This window comes from Acanthopagrus latus, chromosome 14, assembly GCF_904848185.1.
Source record: "Acanthopagrus latus isolate v.2019 chromosome 14, fAcaLat1.1, whole genome shotgun sequence".
In the NCBI taxonomy this organism is placed as follows: Eukaryota; Metazoa; Chordata; class Actinopteri; order Spariformes; family Sparidae; genus Acanthopagrus; species Acanthopagrus latus.
The window spans coordinates 19,484,453-19,499,166 of record NC_051052.1 but is presented as its reverse complement, the minus strand read 5'-3'; the positions used below and the strand labels follow the sequence as shown (position 1 = coordinate 19,499,166).

At 47.0% G+C, this 14,714-nt stretch overlaps 1 protein-coding gene across 17 annotated transcripts in view; it reads right to left on the bottom strand.

The window, feature by feature from the left end:
* celf2 (cugbp, Elav-like family member 2) overlaps positions 1–7,257 on the bottom strand; it is a 201,959-nt gene extending 194,702 nt beyond the window's left edge. For 10 of the 17 annotated variants that reach the window (XM_037121495.1, XM_037121497.1, XM_037121500.1 and 7 more), the window contains exon 1: positions 7,031–7,257. In XM_037121495.1, coding sequence (XP_036977390.1) covers positions 7,031–7,083 — 53 coding nt within the window. In that variant the 5' untranslated portion in view covers positions 7,084–7,257. The remainder of the gene's footprint in view (positions 1–7,030) is intronic. The other 7 variants (XM_037121509.1, XM_037121515.1, XM_037121519.1 and 4 more) reach the window with 1 other exon arrangement.
* Between the last annotated feature and the right edge of the window lie 7,457 nt (positions 7,258–14,714).

Here is a 14,714-nt window from a genome sequence, read left to right as displayed (position 1 = left end):
CCCCTCCACCAGCTGGCGGAGGATCACTGTGAGGGGAGGTGGAGGAAATCCACCACGGATAACCACCAGGAGGTGAAGGAGAAACTGAAGAGAGGAGAGGAGGGATGTGAAGAAGAGAGAAGGTGGAGGAGGAGGAGGAGGAGGAGGAGGAGAGGGTCTGCTCCATCCTTCCTGTGTCTTCTTAAGCCATACGGCACAAAGGTGGTTGTGTGTGTGTGTGTGTGTGTGTGTGTGTGTGTCGCCGGGGGGGGGAAACACACACACACACGGACACACACACACACGGACACACTCGCAGGTATAAAGCTTCTTTATGGACCCGGTCGTCGTGAGAATAAGACTGTAACAAAGTGCAGCACTAAAATACAGCCAAAGGGAATTGTGTATTGTGTATGTGTGTGTGTGTGTGTGTGTGTGTGTGTGTGAGAATGTGAGAATGTGTGTATGTGTGTGTGTGTGTGTGTGAGGAGAGAGCACGAGTGAGCGAGCGAGCGAGAGAGAGAGAGAGAGAGAGAGAGTGCCGCGCTCCAGGTGGTGCATTATTAAACAGATTTGTCACTTTGGGCCAATGGTGTTAAGTGTGTGTGTGTGTGTGTGTGTGTGTGTGTGTGTGTGTGTGTGTGTGTGTGTGTGGAGGCTAATGCATCGTTTGCATTGAGCAGGTCAAGTTGGGACGGAGAATAAACATGAAGAGAAAAGAAGGAAAAGAAACAAGACCGAAAAATGACTTTAAAGAAAAAAGACAGATGGAGAGAAACGAGGACGAGTTGAAGGAAATGCAGGCGGGAGTGACGATAAAACAAAGAAATAAAGAAAAAACACACACATGAAGAGAAAAAACAACAGAAGGAGACACAAAGAGACGACATGAAGATGGAAAAGGCACGAAGAACTGAGAAATAAACGACTGGTAGGAAAAAAAAGAGTCCAGAAAGAAACTTTTACCTCCTACTGTCTGATTCTGTCCTTTCTGCACACACACACACACACACACACACACACACACACACACACAGGCTGTCATGTGAGGTGTGTGTGTTACACTCCTGTGTTTTTAAATCCCTGCGGCTGCTGTTGAACGAGCTGATCCATGTTGTCGGGGTGGGAGAGAAAAAAAAAAAAACAAAAACAAAAACATCTACAGCATCCGACACGACAACAACACTTGTTCCAGTCAAAAACAACATTAAAGGGACAGAGTGTCCTCTGTGTGTGTGTGTGTGTGTGTGTGTGAGTGTGTGTGTGTGTGTGTGTGTGAGTGTGTGTGTGTGAGTGTGTGTGTGTTGTCTGATCTGTAAGCCTGCAGTAGGTAATCTTACTTTTGGAGGAATTCAAGCGAGATGGATGCAGAGTCTGGCAACGTGTGCTGAGGACAGACACACACACACACACACACCTACATCATCACACACACACACACACACACACACACACACACACACACACACACACACTCTGATGCTGCGCTATGACTGGACGTCTCTGACATTTTGACAAATATTTCAGAGGATGTGTCCGCCTTCGTTTCACCGGATGTTTTTTAAACTCTGGGGAAAAAAACTTGACCAAAGTCTCAGAACGAGACACAAAACGACGACGTCAAACATCTTCAGAATCTACTGGATCTTCATCCACATGACAACAGGCAGAAGTCCAGAAGACAACAACATCGTGAAGAGCGTTAAACGTGCTGCCTGCCTCCGCTCAGCGCGTCACGTGAAAACCTCTCGTGAAATAAACACTTGAGCCTTCGGGGGCAGAAGAAGAGAGCGGAGCTGCTTCTCCGTCAGCTGCTGACTGAATCCATGACGAGGTGAGACGCGTCGTCACGCCGTGCGCGGCTTCACGCCTCCTTCTGCACGTGACGCGGGATTATCACGAGGTTAAACGTTCTGACTGGATTAACTCCAGATCGTTTTAACAACTTCACATGCGTTCGTGTTTACTCAGCAGATTATGAAGTTACTCCGCAGTGATTCTGACGACTGATGGATGCTTTCAAACGCAAAAACGGAACAAATTTGTGAAAAAAAACTGTCAGGATATTTTTGCTATTCTTATCTTAAATCAGAGCTGATCCACCAGATGTTTCCAGTAAATTACAGACAGTATGAAACGTTGTTTATGTCAGCGTACAGTCGGACCCCTCATCCCCTTTTTCTCTTCTCATAATTTGTGCGCTGTGGGCAGAAAAGGAAGCTCTGATCCGACCACAGAGAGACGAGTGAAAACAGTTCAGTCTCTCAGAAAACATGTGAGAGGTGAGAAACAAATCCTCACATTTCATTAAATGCATCACCACGATTTCATTTATTTATCACTGGCTCCTCTGTTCATTCATGTCGTCATTTCACATCCTGGCGTTTGGTTTTGGGCCCGCGGATCACCGCTGACTTTCGGGAGAAGTTTGGGGACCCTGGTCTCAGATTTCCGTAATTTAAAGATGCTTTTTGGAAAAAATTGACCTCTCTCACATTTAGCAGCCTCAACTGTTGACACTTGCTGAGCTGCAGCTGATGAACATCTGTCCTGAAGTCCCACACTGACCCTTTAATAAAATCCAAAACAACGTCCGACTCTTTATTAAACTGCTGCTTCACGACACACCTGGACGAGCCTCGCTCCTCTTCCTCTCCTCTTCCTCCCCTCGTCTTCTCCTCCTCCTCTGTCATCCCTCCCTTTGTGTTTCTGTGACGCACTCTCGCTCTCGCCTGTGTAATTATCCCGCTCTGATTCCAGGGGGTTTCGGAGGAATTCGCCCTCCCTCCTTCTCTCTCTCTCTCCTCCCGCCCGCCCTGTCCGCCTCCGTCACTCCGGATGCTGAATGCCGTATTGTTCTGCAGGCGCTCGCGAGGCTTTTTGACTGACAGCTGTGGGAAGCAGGGAGAGGATTTCAAGCCCCTCCCCCTCCCCTTCCCGCTGGCACCCCGATATTTTGTCCCGCTGCCACCGATTTCATTTTTTAAAAATGTGTCACCCGGCAGAAACACCACGAAAATGTCCAGTTATGATTTAAACATCAATTCTGATATTGGAGGAGACTAAACTTCATCCTGTGAATCAAAAAAAAGGGGATAAATTTACAGTTTGAGTTATTTTTCTGCCCCTCAACATCGACCTCTCGATGGGCTCCAGTTTTCGAGGAGCCGAAAAACAACCGCAGCGCCACCGCTACGTCTAATCGCTTCCTCTGAACCCAGAGTGAACCCTGGGAGAAAATAAAAAAAAGGCTTGTTAGGACGTCACGTGACCGGAACAGACATCATCGCTCACACGAGTCGAAAATTCAAGTCGTTCATGGGAGCAAATCAGGACAGAGAGGCTGATCCCGGCGCTGGAAAACACTCTCTCCACTGATGTAACACAGAGATGGAAGGATGGAGAGCGAACGAGAAGACGGAGCAGATGATGGCGAAGCAGCCGTTTATGTCCGTCGTGATGATTTTGCCTTTTTCTTTTTCTGAGCCTTTAAAAAAAACGTTTCAAATGTGACGATTTCACGCAGACCCTTCAGTTAAAACCAGTCTGATCCTGGCTGGAGAGAAAAGAGGTCTGAGTTGTAGATAAAACGCCACACGCACTCTCACGCCACGCCATCAGAGGACGAGGAGGGGGGGCGGGATTTAAAGAATCAAACGGCGGTGTTGGTAATTAGGCCGGACGGATTTGCGCCTCTTCCTCCTCCCACGATCCGACCCGGGATACAAAGCGACACGCGGCGCGAGCAGACGAATCCCTTTAAGTGGATTAATTAAAACCAACACGGCGGGGGTCAAAGGTCAAGCCCCCCCATCACGCCGTCGACCTCCCCCTCCATTTTTTTTTTTTTTTTTTTAATCTCTCGCAGCGACACGAGGATTCGTTTTCTCTCGTTGGGGTCGTTTTTTGTTTTTCATCCTCCTGTTTCTGACACAAACAATCTGAAAGAATCTCTCGGCCTAATTGAATACAGAACACACACCTCGTCTTCATCCAGCGCGCGCGTGTGTGTGTGTGTGTGTGTGTGTGTGTGTGTGTGGTAGCTGGATGTAATCAGATGGAATTAATATGCATGCTGTTTCTCATTATGGAATAACTGAACTGCACTTCAGATATGTGGCGTGCACTGCGAGAGGCACCGGCAGACCTCTAACATCCAACCATCACGCTCGCCTCCGGAGTGTGTGTGTGTGTGTGTGTGTGTGCAGAGAGGGAGTGAATGCAGATGACACACCCCTGCTGCCGCTGATCAGATAACACTTGCCTTCACACACACACACACACACACACACACACGTTTTGTCACTCGTTGCCCGTTAAAGTAAATCATATTCCACCGAGCTGCGTTAATCAGCTCATCGTGCTAATATGCAGATCATGTCGCCTAATTGTGTTGCAGCGGCGAGGTCTCGTCTCTCATCTGCTCTGATGTGATGTTTTTTTAAAAAAAAAAATATCTTAACGACGCTTCTGTTGTGAGATTGATTCTCACGACAGCACAGACGCCGACGCCGTCGCCTCCGACAGCGACGCCGACAGATTCAGGCGTTTTCTCCTGTTAGAAATGTTTCCAAAAAAAAAATAATCAAGTGTTTGTGCTGCTCGCTTATCTTTGTTTCACCTCCTCCTGGTGCACACACACACACACACACACACACACACACACACTTTCTTGTTAACACTGAGTGTGTGTGTGTGTGTGTGACGGAGGTGAGTCTCATTAAGGGGGAAAAAACGATGCAAGCGAACGATGCAGCCGCCGCCGCCGAGCTGCCTCATTATCATAAATGATTGAGAAAAGCGTTTGTGGGCGTGAGTGCTCGTTTGTGTGCGTGTGTGTGTGTGTGTGAGGGCATGACTGAGGGAGTTGGTGAAGGTGTGTGTGTGTTAGTGTGTGTGTGTGACCCCCTGAGAGAGTGTGAGCGGCGGGCCGGCAGTAAGCTGGTCTTTATTAAGATGCGGCGGTCTTTGGAGAGGGACAGCTGCTCCTGCTTCTAATCTGCAAGAACAAAGGTTTAATAAAGAGAAGAGAGGAAGGAGAGAGACGGAGGGAAGGTAATCCTCTGTCTCCTCCTCTGTCTCCTCCTCGTCTCCTTCCATCCTTTCCTTCCCTCTCTCTCCTCCTTTGCTTCCCGTCAACCCGTCCGTCTCCTCTGTCTCTCCAGAGAACCAAAATTAAATAAAATCTCTCTAGAAGAAGAAGTTTGCATCTCCTTACTTTTGACCTTTGACCTTTCATCTTGCAAAAAAAGCCAACATGGCCGCCGCGATGGCCCGACAGGGTTCGGGGTCGATCGTTGGCTCGTTAGCCGCGCTGAAATTAGCTCAAAGTGACATTTTTAACGCCACCAGGAGATCTGTCCCTGTTTAGCAAATAGACTGAGAGGAGCGGAGAGAGTGTGTCCGCCGAGAAACTCTCTGCTGCCGCTATTTGTGAGTGTGTGTGTGAGAGTGTGTGTCAGGTCAGCTGCATGCCCTATTTCTCAGTCCGGATGGTCATCGCCGCCTGTTTGGGAATGACATCATTCAGCCCCCTCCTCCTCCTCCTCTTCGTCCTCCTCGTCCGTCCATCAGCGGTTTACTGAAATATGCCGCTGCTCTACATTAGTCCGCTCATTTTTCTATTTTGGATTTGTGGATAATGACGGCGGGACGGAGGGCAGCAGCAGCAGCAGCAGAAGAAGAAGAGTGTGAGTGGTGGTGCTGACGGAGGGTGGGGGGGGGTAAAAATGATAAAAGAGGGGAGAGGCAGCATTAAAAGAATAATTTGAGGGTCTTGAGGGCTCTGTCTCCTCGCTCCGCTTCTAAAATAGAATTTGCGATAGTCCCCGCCGCCGCCACCGCCGAGTCTGTCGAGGGAATAATGACTTATTTATCAAATGGCTGAAATATTCAGGGACAAGGCCTTTTTAAATTCCGGCTTTTTAAATTCATGGGCTTTTTTTTTTTCTGCTGAGACCCTTAATGACAGCGAATGTATTCATAGTGATTTGGAGGTCCGAGATAGAGCCGTGTGTCCTGCCCGGGAGTCTAATAGCTGTTTGACAAAAAGGGAAAAAGGAGAGCGGAGGTGAGCGGGAAGGAGTTTGACCTTTGACCTCAGCGGGTGGGTGGGGAGGGGGAGAGGATAGGTGAGGCAGATCTGCCCTCCTCCTCCTCCTCCTCCTCCTCCTGGCTGCCAGAGGTGTAAGTAACCCGGTTGCTGTTGCCGAGCAGCGCCGGTAAACATGTTTTGGAGCTCCAGAGATAAAATTTAATGTTCTCTAAAAAGCGCTGCGTTGCAGGCAATCAGCCACGAGTAAATGTTTCAAGATAAATTCCTGGAGGGGCGGAGTGTTTGGCAGCGGCGCGTGTATCTATCTGTGTGTGTGTGTGTGTGTGTGTGTGTGTGTGTGTGTGTGTGTGTGTGTGAGGCTCTTCAACATTTTGGAGGGGACCAAATCAGGATGGGTGGAAAAGAGTGAAGGGGAGGGGGTGAGGAGAAGGGAGGGGAGTGGGGGGGGTGAGGGTGATAAACGAGTGTTATTCTTACTTCTGCGGCCGAATGGACGAAGTTTTTTTTTTTTTTTTTGTGGAGATGCTCGGTGATGATGAGGCGCCGCGCGGGGCAGCAGCGCGGGGTTAATGAGATGTACGCAGACACGGAGCAGCTCGCATGCGTCAGACTCGTGACAGGGCAGAGGAGCGCAGAGAGGAGGAGAAGAAGAAGAGAAGGAGGAGGAAGAAGAAGAAGCAGAAGCAGAAGAAGAAAAGGGAGAGCAGCCCAGAAAGTAGAAAGAGCGCACATAAGAGCCAAACGGCGCAATCCGTGCGTAATTACGCACCGCACAGCGCCGGAACCAGAGCCCAGAAGGCGGCGGCGAGCTGCAATGCCCGAACCGCCGCGTCCCTCCCTTCTTCTCTCCAAATAAGAAATAAAAACAACAACACACCAGCAGCGCACTTCTCTCTCTCTCCCTCTCGCTGTCTCTCCCTCTCTGTCTCCCCTCTTCTCGGCGATCACAATGGCGAAAGGGGGGGCTGTGGGAGGAAAACTGACCGGGGCGCTTACCTTAACACGTTCCAGCTTTTCAGAGGGTCCAGGTCTGAAATTATAGAAACCATGGTCGACTGGCTGAGGCAGCACCGGGACAGGGAGGGGGTGCGGCGGAAAAAAGATCGAAAGAAAAAGCGGCGCAAAGGCTGTAAACTCCGTCTGCGAATGGCAGCGATTGCTCGGATGCAACCCGTCCTGGTTGTTCAGTGGGTGATGAGCGCTGTCACAGCTCTCCCTCTCTCTCTCTCTCTCTCTCTCTCCCTCTCTCTCTCTCTCTCTCTCTCTCTCTCTCTCTCTCTCTCTCTCTCTCTCTCCCTCCGCCCCCTCCCGTTCTCAGCCTGCGCGCTGCGGACGCGTCTCACAGCTTCCTCCGGTTCCCTCCGCCGCTGCTGCTGGGAATGCGGAGCTGTACAGTAGAGGAGGGTGAACCCCACCGAGGAAACTCATTTACCCATTTTTTTTTTAAATGCACCGGAGGGAATAAGAGTTTACACACCTTTTTTTCTTTTTTTTAAATTTTTTTTTTTACACACTGTAAAAAATGTCCATCCGAGCGACGATGTTTTGTTTTGTTTTTTTCTTTTTCGTCTCGTTTTTACATGAAGACGTTTGTTGTTTGACATTTAGTGTAGGTTAAGAATTTTGAATCGCCCCTGCTGAAAGAAAAAAACTTACAAAAATAAAAGACACCAAAGTCACACTTTCACTTTTATTAAAGGTGCAGTATGTAGAAATCTCAATCAGAAGACAAACTCTCTTTGTTTTCACGACTGAACAAACAAACTGACCTTAAAGGACAACTGCATACTCTTTTGATTTGTTTACACATGGCGGACCCTGCCACCTCTCCTGAAAACAGCTTTTTTTATTCACTTATGGATTTTTAATTTTCTTTTTTTGCATCATCACCTCGTTGAGATTGTAAATATTAAAATTCAGAGCTTCCTCCAGACGACTGACCTCTGACGACTCTGTGAACAGAATATTAAAACATTTATTAGACCTGTTTTTGAAATGAAAGCAGGTTTTGAATCTCGGTGAGATTCGAAGCGCCGCTGATGTTTCGTTAACAGATTTTTTTTTTTTTTTTACAGCTGACGGTTTGATTCCAGCCCTGCACATCGTCTCTCTCTCTCTCTCTCTCTCTGTCTCTCTGCAAACCCCTGTCAGCGCTCACTTCCTGTCTGACACCACCACATCCTGTTGATAATGTTTTCTCTCTCTTCTTCGTTCTCCCCCTCCTTCCCCTCCTCCCCTCCCTCCCCTTCCCCTCGACATGGCGGCAGCAGATGCGTCACTGCTGGCGAGGAGTGACAAGGCAGCAGCCAAGTCCCACCTATCCTCAGCTTTCTATCTATTTGCTCATTGGGAAAAAAAAAAAACCAAAACAAAACAGATGAGCCCCGAGTGTCAGCGCCGTGTCTGTTTCAGATAATTGTCTGGGACAACAGACTCACAGTGGGACTGAAAAAAAAAGTCTCTGCCAGACTCTTTGGAGTTCCACCACAAGTGGTTTGTTATGTTTCAGGGGTCGTATTAGTCATCGCGCTCGCAGATAACCGGCTGTTTGACAGGAAACCGCTGCGGTTTTGTTTTTAGACAGTTGGTTTGGAGAAATGCCCTTCGAGTACGAGGACGCAACACAATCTTGTTTTCGCTCGCATTCTTTCAGTTCTTGGAATTTAAACAGATGAGAAGAAGTTAAAACATTTCTAAGTTTTGGTCCAATAATGAGTTTGAAGTCGTTCACACGGACGACGGCGATCCGCGACGCTCCGAAGTCGAGCGCACCGTAGGTGAGACGACGGTTAATGCAAAGCTGCAGCTCGGCGCTCTCAGCATCAGCAGCCATACTGCACCGGCTTTAAATAGACTCAATTGGACATCTGCTTCAGTGAGGAGGAGGAGGAGGAGGAGGAGGATGGAGAGAGTTGACAGCATCTCTCTCCTCTTCCTCTCCTGTCTCTATTTCTGTCCCTCGCGCTCGTATAGACACGAAACACTCGCGCAGAAAAAGGCAAACACGTCGCAGAAATCCGACGGAGTTCAGCTCTTTTCATCTCTGCATTAGTACATCATGATGGCGGCTGGAGGAAGGTGTGTGTACACCTGTCTGCCTCAGAGGACAGACAGGTGAGGCCGCTCGCCGTTGGGTTGTAATTATCAGCCTCACAACTGGTTTCTCTCTCTGTTAAAACTTCGGAGCCATACGGAACACGATGAACCGACCGTCGAGCTATTTGTTTCTTTTTTCCCGATTTTTCTTTTGTTGAACTTCCGAGTTTCGTGAGAACGTGTTGCTGCCGACTGTCACGGCTCGTTCAGGTAATCAGCGATAAATCTGAGCTGACGGGAGCGTTCTGAAAAGTAACGCTCATCGATATGTTAATGATAGTTAAGCTTTGGTAATTAAACATTAGTTAATAGTTAGTATTTATTTCACTGTTAATAAAGTATGAAATGTTTTCTAAATCATCAAATAAGGAATTTTAAAGGTTTATAAACATCGTTTCAACATTATAACATTTATAGATGAACTACACATCATTTATTAACCATTTACATGAACAGTTTTACACTTTTTACAGTAAACAATTGCTTAATAAATGGTTTATAAAGCATATTGCTTTCTTTTAAAGTTAAATAACTGTTAGGTAAACTATAAATTTACCATTTAATATTGATTGTTTTTATAGATTTTCCTTTCCTTTCTACCATAAAATACACAATTTCTTAATTGAATCAAGAGAAACAAAAACTTTTGCGCCATTTTCGAGGAAAATATGAGTTCAGAACATTTAACTTCATTAAAATACAAAGAAAAACGCCTCGATTCCTCCAAAGAGAAGCCGACTGTACTTTATAAAAACTTTGCATAGCGCTCAAAGACAAAAACGAAACAACACTCACAGATTCCAAGCAGTTTGTAAGAAAACATGAACTCTTGTGCAGAAGTTCTCGCAGACAGGATCTCTGACACTAGTTAAACTCGTTGCGGCGTCTCTAATTAAGTTACTAAAGCACTAAACTGTTTTCTCACTGAGTTCACACGTTCAAAAAACAAGAGCTGCAGTTTATCTGCTGCACACGGGTCACAGCGAGCAGGACTCCGGTCCGTGGTCCGGTTCAGGCTACGGACCCCTGAACTCGCTACGAACACTTGCTGCGTTGCGAGGTTTGTTTTTTTGGTGGGAAAATGAATTAAACAGAAACAGATTTGCTGCGAAGCGTCACGAGTCGGATCCTGCAGCAGAGAGACAAACAGATGCAGCCGGGTGAGTCAGGAGAAGTGGGGGAAAGGTGAAAACCAGGTTTCACACTCGCGCTGCTCCGTCAACTGCGTGTGCAAATGCGTCCAATCAGCTGCCTCCGTGTGAAAACACACACTCACACTCACACACACACATTCAAACACATGTATTTATCATACAGCACATTCACCCAAACAATCAGAGCATGATAAACACCTTCAACAAAAAAAAATAAAAACAAAAACAAAAAAATCAGGCCGATCTGAGGAAGCGAGCCTTGAGGTTTCGTGTCGTCACGCGTATGTGATGTGCATTTACAAAAAAACCCCAAAAAAATTCCAAAAACAAAGTCAGTGTGTCTTAAAAACGCGGCCGGTGAAAACAGATTAGCGTTTTTTTTTTACCGCGATCCCGTTTAAAGAGGAGGTGAGAAGAAAAGCAGGAGAGGAGAGAGGATGTGGATGAAATGAGGATGGGGGGATTATTTCATAAACGACAGAATTCTCTTTTCTGTGTAAGTCATTTGATCCTGTCAAATACGCCTAAAGCCATACGCCCACATGCTCATTGTCTGAAAGATGCTCAGTTTATGAGACCCCCTCCCCCCCACCGCCGCCGCCGCCACCGCCACCGCCGCCTCTTCAAACGACGAGCAGAGCCGTGGTGCTGCTCGGCTCCGGCTCGCTCGGTTGAAAAAAAACAAAAAAAAACAAGAGAAGGCAAATGAGATTTAAATCTGAGGGATACGCGGCTCGGCGAGCGCGCTTGTGTGTGTGTTTGTTTGTTTGTTTGTTTGTTTGTCCCGCGCCGCAATCAGCGCGCTAAATTGCAGAAGGCCTTTGGTTTGTTGTGTTTACCTCCAGGACGGCCGACACGGACGCCGAACAAACAAGAGCGGGCTTCCTTCTCCCATCTGGACCCTGAGCTATCTCCCGACGCCATCGCAGCTAATCTCACACTCGCACCAGAACACACACAGGCAGGGAGATCCCGATCCATCTTTACGCGTTGGATCCATTATTTCTGGGACGACGGACAGACGCGTGATGTGGAAGGCGTCGCTCGTGTCGTTGCGTGGTGGCAGAGGACCGTGCAGAAGAAGTGACGTCATTAGAAGAGCGCCAAACGATGACAACAACAGAAAACACGTTGGAAAAAGAGATCAGATTGTTCTTTCATGTAGATCTGCACCTATTTTTAGTCTCCTCTGCAGAGCACAGGCTTCAGTCGGAGCGAGAGCAGCTGCGAGTTGTGCCAGAGATTATCAAGAAAAACGTGTTTCCATCTCTGTTAAGAAAGTTAATTGGGTGCAGTAGATGTGTAACACAACGTGGGTAAGTTAACATGCATAAATGAGGCTGATCGTACTGATTTTCACCCAAAGTACGATCTTCTCCTAAACCTAACCAAAACATGAACGTGTCAGGATGTTAACAACAGTCCAAAAGTCAAACAATGTGATAATTTTTCTTGAGAAGCTTTATTTTGAAAGTCTAACTGGACGTTGCGTGTTACATATTCTTGCTGAGCGCTTCATGTGCAAAACAGACACTGAGACAAATGTTTTCCCTGCTAGCTTGCGGTGAAATGTGCACGACAGAAACACGAGGTGAGAATTCCCTCTGGCCACCGACCAAGCTGCCGTATCTGACAGGCTGAGAGTGAAAACACGTTGAAACTGCGGCGTATCTGCACTCAGTAACAGTTAATTAAAGACGGTTTTACTGCGGCATGTAAAGCAAATGTCACGCTGCAGATCAAACGCAGGACGTCTCATTGGAACGGGTGAGAAGTCAACACAGGCGGGTACGAATCAAATGAAAACATTTTGCATTGTTGTTCCAGTCACAGCGATCCGATTGTGTTCCTTTCAGCCGCAGCGTTTTGGTTTTTTTTGCAAAAAAAAGCAGTCATCAGTACCGAACGCACAACACGTTTGTGTCGAAACCAAATCGGGTTTAAAATCTCCAAAACTGATCCGCTCCTCTGTGCGATTGTTCGTTAATTATCCGTATTTTGACGGCGTAATCTGTTAAGATCTGAGGAGAATGAGCCGTGTGTATGTCTTATTGCTTGTGTGTGTGTGTGTGTGTGTGTGTGTGTGTGTTTCCTTGTGTGTGTGCTCCTGCATGTGTGTGTGTGTGTTTGTGTGTGTGCAATGTTTCTAAAGACGCCCGCAACGCAAATAAAAAAAAATCATTTTTTTTCTCCTCCAGGAGTCAGAAAAATGGTCACCGCTCATCTTTTTCCTGAATTTGTCAAATTATCATGATTTCCAGCCAAACCTGGCAACACCGCCCGTGTCTCTCCATCTCCTCTCTCTCTCTCTCTGTCTTTATTTCCTTCTCTTTTTTTTTTTTTTTGGGAGGGTTGACAAATGATATGCTCAGAGCGAAGAGGAAAGGAAATGGAGAGAGGAAGAGAAAGCGCTTGGCAGAGCAGCGTCCAGGCGAATCGGGCAAGAGAGAGAGAGAGAGAGAGAGAGAGAGAGAAAATGCAGGAGAACGAGCGATTGAACCAGTGTGGGAGAGCGAGTGGGTGAGGGAGCGAGAGAGAGAGGGAAAGAGGAAGAAGGAGAAGAAGAAGAAGAAGGAGAAGAGGCGGAGGAGGTGGAGGAGGAGGTGGAGGATATATTTAGAGCTGCTCCTAATCAACTTCTCCGTCAGTTTGTGTCTGTGGGGGCGAGAGAGATAGAGAGAGAGAGGGAGAGAGAGAGCCATGCAAGTTCAACAGTAAAAATCAATATGCAGCCCACTCGCTCGGTGAGAGCAGTGAGAGAGAGAGAGAGAGGAAGAGAAAGTGAAAGGGAGAACAGGAAAAAACGGCAGGATGAGGCCGAGACGGATGAGGCGACGAAAGAGGATGATGAGTGTTTCGTCACCGTGGTTACGAGTGTCGGTGCGACGCATAAATACAAACACGTGTAGAGGCGTTAAAACACAATTTCACGGATAATTTCAGAGGCTTGTACATCAGAGCTGATGGTGGTCGGAGTTACTGGTGACAACACGAGTGCTGAAGTTCCTTCTTTGTGTCGGCTAGTCACAGGACGTTAAAACTAGTAATCAAACTTTACATTTTCTTCATGTTGCACCTTTAAATTATATGACTACGCTGTGGTTATGGGTAGAGTTGAAATAAAGGGACAAGGTGGGAGACGTCCCGAGGTCTCGTTAAGGACGTGCGAGCTGGAAACTGTCCCGAGGAAGCCTTGAGTTTGGCGCTACAGCCGTCGCCATCTTGTTTTTGTTAGTTTTGGACCTAAAAATTACCATATAATGAGAAAAAGGTGGAGCCTGATAGGAAATCCTGGCAAATTGTCAATCACGAGGGTAGCCACGCCCCCCCAGAAGTAAACTCGTCTATTTTACTCTAAATGGGACCCCAACTTACTGAATGACCATCATGCTTTGTTGAATAAGACTTGAAGCTACAGATTGAGACCATAAACTCATGAGGAAACTGTTTACTGAGGTCATAAATCAAGTCAGAACTAGGGTCATTTTCTCATAAGCTTATATAGAATCAAGACTTTTCTGCAACCGGCGGTACTGGCTTCACCTCTAATCCAGGAAAAGCTCTTTCCATATGTAATGCATATGAATAAAGTCGTACCATCTCAGAAACAGCCGCCTGCCTCACATCATAACTTCTAACTGCAAGCTACATTAGCATTCTGGCTAATATCGCCTCCTTTTCCGCTAACGAGGACGTTTATCTCATCCCGCACTTCGACTTGATGAACGAGCTGCGAAGGTGAAGGTCGACTGCTGTCGTCAGCTATCAAGCTACATAGCTAATTAGCTAGCTAGGCGAAGGAACCTGAGGAAGGTAACATTTCCACATCAGTTAGTTTAGATGCTAAACGCCGTGGTTCTTGTTCCTGCTAACGAGCAACACATTTCTTAACAATGTGACCCTGATGTCAATTAAAACACGTGAACCGGCATCATCCAATTAAGCATTTGTGATAAATAACCAATGACGTCTGATCAATAATAGAAAATATTAATAATACATTTAAAGATCGCTTTGATTTAGACGGTGGTTCGGCAGCTTTACTTCAAGGGTTCATCAACTTTTCCCACAAAGCCGCGTTGCTTTAGGCCGACCACATACATCCTCACATATGTGTGTGTGTGTGTGTCGGATATTGATAGGTCTGACTTGAGGTCAATACTGTGTGGGCTATAATGAAGCTGAGATTCAGGAATGATAGTGATGAGAGTGTTTAATAGAGGAGGAGGAGGAGGAGGGTTAGAGCTCATATACAGTAGCCTCTTCTTAGAAAGACCGGCTTCTCTCCTCGACTCCACCCCCACCGTCCTCCGCCCAACATCTCTCATTAGCCGATGATCGATCCCCTCCCTGTGTGGCCCACACAGAGAGAAAACGCAATTAGAGCATTGACCAAACGATTGTGTGAGCCGGTGCTCGATAGGTGATCA